This window comes from Mastomys coucha, unplaced genomic scaffold (assembly GCF_008632895.1).
Source record: "Mastomys coucha isolate ucsf_1 unplaced genomic scaffold, UCSF_Mcou_1 pScaffold18, whole genome shotgun sequence".
NCBI classification, from domain to species: Eukaryota; Metazoa; Chordata; class Mammalia; order Rodentia; family Muridae; genus Mastomys; species Mastomys coucha.
The window spans coordinates 74206640-74210123 of NW_022196900.1; the positions used below are offsets into that span (position 1 = coordinate 74206640).

A 3484-nucleotide genomic window follows, 5' to 3' on the forward strand; every position below is an offset into this window, starting at 1 on the left:
CAGATCCTAAGCGCACCATTGCTCAAGATTATGGAGTCTTAAAGGCTGATGAAGGTATCTCTTTCAGGTATGTACTGTAAGGATGAGAGGTGGAAGTTACTATGAGAACAGTCTTGTTAGCTAAAAGCCAGAACACATCTGAGGAGTACCTTCCTTTTTTTTTTTTTTTTTTTTAAATATATATATATGTGTCATAAATGTCAGTAGACAACCTGGAGTTCCTCAGACACTGTCCACTATAGTGTCTCATTGACTAGGGACCTGCCAAGGCTGGACTGCCTGGCAAGGTAACCCCTGGAATTTGCCTGTTCCCACCTCCTCAGTGTTGGGGTTGCATGCTTAATTTTAAATATATTTATTGTATGTATTTGAATGTTTGCATGTATGTGTGTATATGCACCAGCTGTGCACATTGGATCCCCTGGAAACCAGAGTTAATGGTTGTGAACCACAATTTACTGACCATCAATGCCAGGTCTTCTGGAAGAACAGCCAGTGCTCTTAATGTCTGAGCCATTTCTCCAACCTCTTGACTTTTTTCTTAAATTATTTTATCTTTTTGTTTTAAAGGTGAGATTACTTATGTGGTAATGTATTTTTGTAATGTTTTCTGGGGCTCAAATTCATATGTACAAACTTGAAAGAGCAGCACTTTACTGAGTCATCTCTCCTGAGCGCCCTTGTTTTTAGTTTTGAAGACAGACTTGTTTTAATATAGCCCAAGTTGGTCTTGAACTTCAGGTTGACCTCATACTAGAGTTTATATATATGTGCCATCATGCCTCACCTCCAGCCTCTTTTATTTTGGAAATGGTGTCAGATAGCTGAGGATAATCTTGAACTCCTGACCAACTGACTGCATTTAAGTTGTTGTACTGTGTCTGCTTTATTTGGGTCTGGGGGTCAAACCCAGATTTTTCTGCATGCTAGGCATGCACTCTGTAAACTGAGCTATATCTCTTTCTCATTGAATTGTTTAATGTAGTGGTCTCACTAATGGTAAGCTGGTATAACTCTTGTAGAGAGCCCATTTTCTTAGGAATTCTAACAATGAAGACTTGAAATGCATTTTTCTCAATTCTTCAATTTCTTCCACCCAGGGGTCTTTTTATTATTGATGATAAAGGTACCCTTCGACAGATAACAATAAACGATCTTCCGGTTGGCCGCTCTGTGGATGAGATTATACGACTAGTCCAGGCCTTCCAATTCACTGACAAACATGGTGAAGGTAAGTCATCTGCCTGTTAATGAGATAGTGTGTGGTAGGGTACAAAGGCTATTAGATAAAAGGGTGATTATGTCTGTGAAAGACTGAGTTATCTGTGGGGGTGGGTAATAGACAAGCCCAGAGGAAAAAACAAAGGCCTTTTGTTCAGAAACCATACTCTCCACTTCTGTTCTGATTTGGAATCACTGACTGTTGCAGATTTGAGGAGGATCTCATTATAGAGGATAAAACAAACTGGGTGTAGTTGCTTGATCCCAGTACTAAGGAGGCAGAGCAAACTGAGTTTGAAGGCAGCCTGTTCCAGGACAGCCAGAGCTATATAATAGTTCCTATTTCAAAAAAAGGAATTGTTTCTTTCTTTGAGGAAAAATCAATTTTTTAGAAAATGTATAAATATGTATAAATAAGCAAGGAACCAGAAAGGTAGTTTAGTGGTTAAATGAATTTGCTCTTTGCATAGGAGTTAGATTTGATCCCTAGCACATACATGGTGGATCCCAACAGTCTAGCTCCATTTCTAGGGGTCCAGTGCCCTCTTCTGACCTCTTCTGGCACAAGGTTGGCTTGTGGTACATATGCATACCTGAAGGCAAAAAACTTGTAGGGATAAAAATCTTTAAAAATTTATAGTTGGCTAGAGAAGTAGCTCCTTGATAGCTTCTCTAACCTGTGAGTCTCTGAGGTTCATGTCTAGTGTTCATGCTACCAAGAATTGGTATTTCGGTGCTGGGAATGTAGCTTAGTATAATCCTAGCACTTTTGGGAAGAGGTTTAAGGTCAGGCTCATTCTGGGCTACTTAGGACTACGTGCTCAGAAATAAAAGGTGTGTGGAAACTTGTTATATGATCAAGGTAATATTTTGCTATGTGAAAGTCTGTTCTGACTACTTGTAGTGGCTTGGGCCTGTAATCCCAGCAGAGGCAGGAGTAGTGCATATTCAAGGCCAACCTGGACTAAAGAGTTAATTAAGTCTGTGTCCTTTTTAAGGGGTTATGGGAGCCTTGCCAGCAAGCTGGCATCATGCCGCACCTTTTTTTGGAGGCAGAGGCAGGTGGATCTCTGAATTTGAGGTTAATTTTACTTATTTTTTTTTTTTTTTTGTTTTTTCCAAGATAGGGTCACTCTAGCTAGCAATTGTCTAGCAAAAAATACAGCCAATCTTACACTTTTTCCTAAGTGTGTGAAAGATTGAGAAATTCTGCTCATTACTTATCAGAGGAGTTGAAGACAATTAAAATGGAACAGCATTTGTAGAGTGCTGGCTTTTGTTTTTGTTTTTTGTAGTTCTGCAGTTAATGCTGAGGAACAGTTAGGTATAGTGGGTTGCACTTGCATTCTCAGTACTTAGAAGGAAATTTGCTTGCTGTAAACTCAAGTCCAACATATGTTACATTAAGTGAGTTCTTGTCTCAAAATAACACACTGGCCCCCCAAAACCCAAACCAAACCACACACACCCAACAAAAAGTCTGGGGTTATAGGCTGAGATTTGAAGGTTGCTGCTCTTGGGATTCTGAAATGCTATGTGCTTTGGGTTTTTAAGTCTTTTGGGTGAGGATTGGGAGGGAGGATCTGATGTAGCTCAGGCTGCTCTCAAGTGTCTGTAGCCAAGGTTGAACTTGAAATTGAAAATCTTCACCCCTTGTATCCATCTCTTGGGTGCTGGTGCTGGGATTACAAACTGTCACGTTTCTTTTGTCTCCCCACGATCAGATTTTTAAATAAAAGTTTATTAGTTTTTAGAATTGTGCCTGTAGAAGAAGGTGTCTTGTATCCCATCAGGTGTGGGCTATCTTCTAGCTGCTTTGTGGGAGTGGGAGACAGAATCTTATCATCCAGCCTAGCTTGGAATTTGGCCAAGATATGTCTCACTTGGCTAGAATTCACTATATAGCAGGGCTGGCCTTGAACTTTTTTCCAGAGATCTTTCTGAATACTGGAGTAAAGGTATGTGCTATAAAACAATGTGTATCCTAGGTTGGCTTCAAACTCATATACCTCCATATCTGTACCAGATCCTGCCATCATGTGCCACAGCAGCCAGACAACCATTTGTTGAAGGATGCAGGGGAGGGAAATACACACCCAAGCAGGTTACTAATTAATAATACCTTTCTTTTGGCAGTGTGCCCAGCTGGCTGGAAACCTGGCAGTGATACCATCAAGCCTGATGTCAATAAGAGCAAAGAGTATTTCTCTAAGCAGAAGTGAGCACTGGACCATTTTTCTGCCAGGCAGCATTGAGCAGCCAG

At 40.5% G+C, this 3484-nt stretch overlaps 1 protein-coding gene across 1 annotated transcript in view; it reads left to right on the forward strand.

Annotated features, from left to right (window-relative positions):
• Positions 1-3484, forward strand: part of Prdx1 (peroxiredoxin 1) — a 10131-nt gene extending 6647 nt beyond the window's left edge. Inside the window, exons 4-6 of the mRNA XM_031377014.1 lie at positions 4-67; positions 1101-1231; positions 3358-3484. Coding sequence (XP_031232874.1) covers positions 4-67; positions 1101-1231; positions 3358-3443 — 281 coding nt within the window. The 3' untranslated portion in view covers positions 3444-3484. The remainder of the gene's footprint in view (positions 1-3; positions 68-1100; positions 1232-3357) is intronic.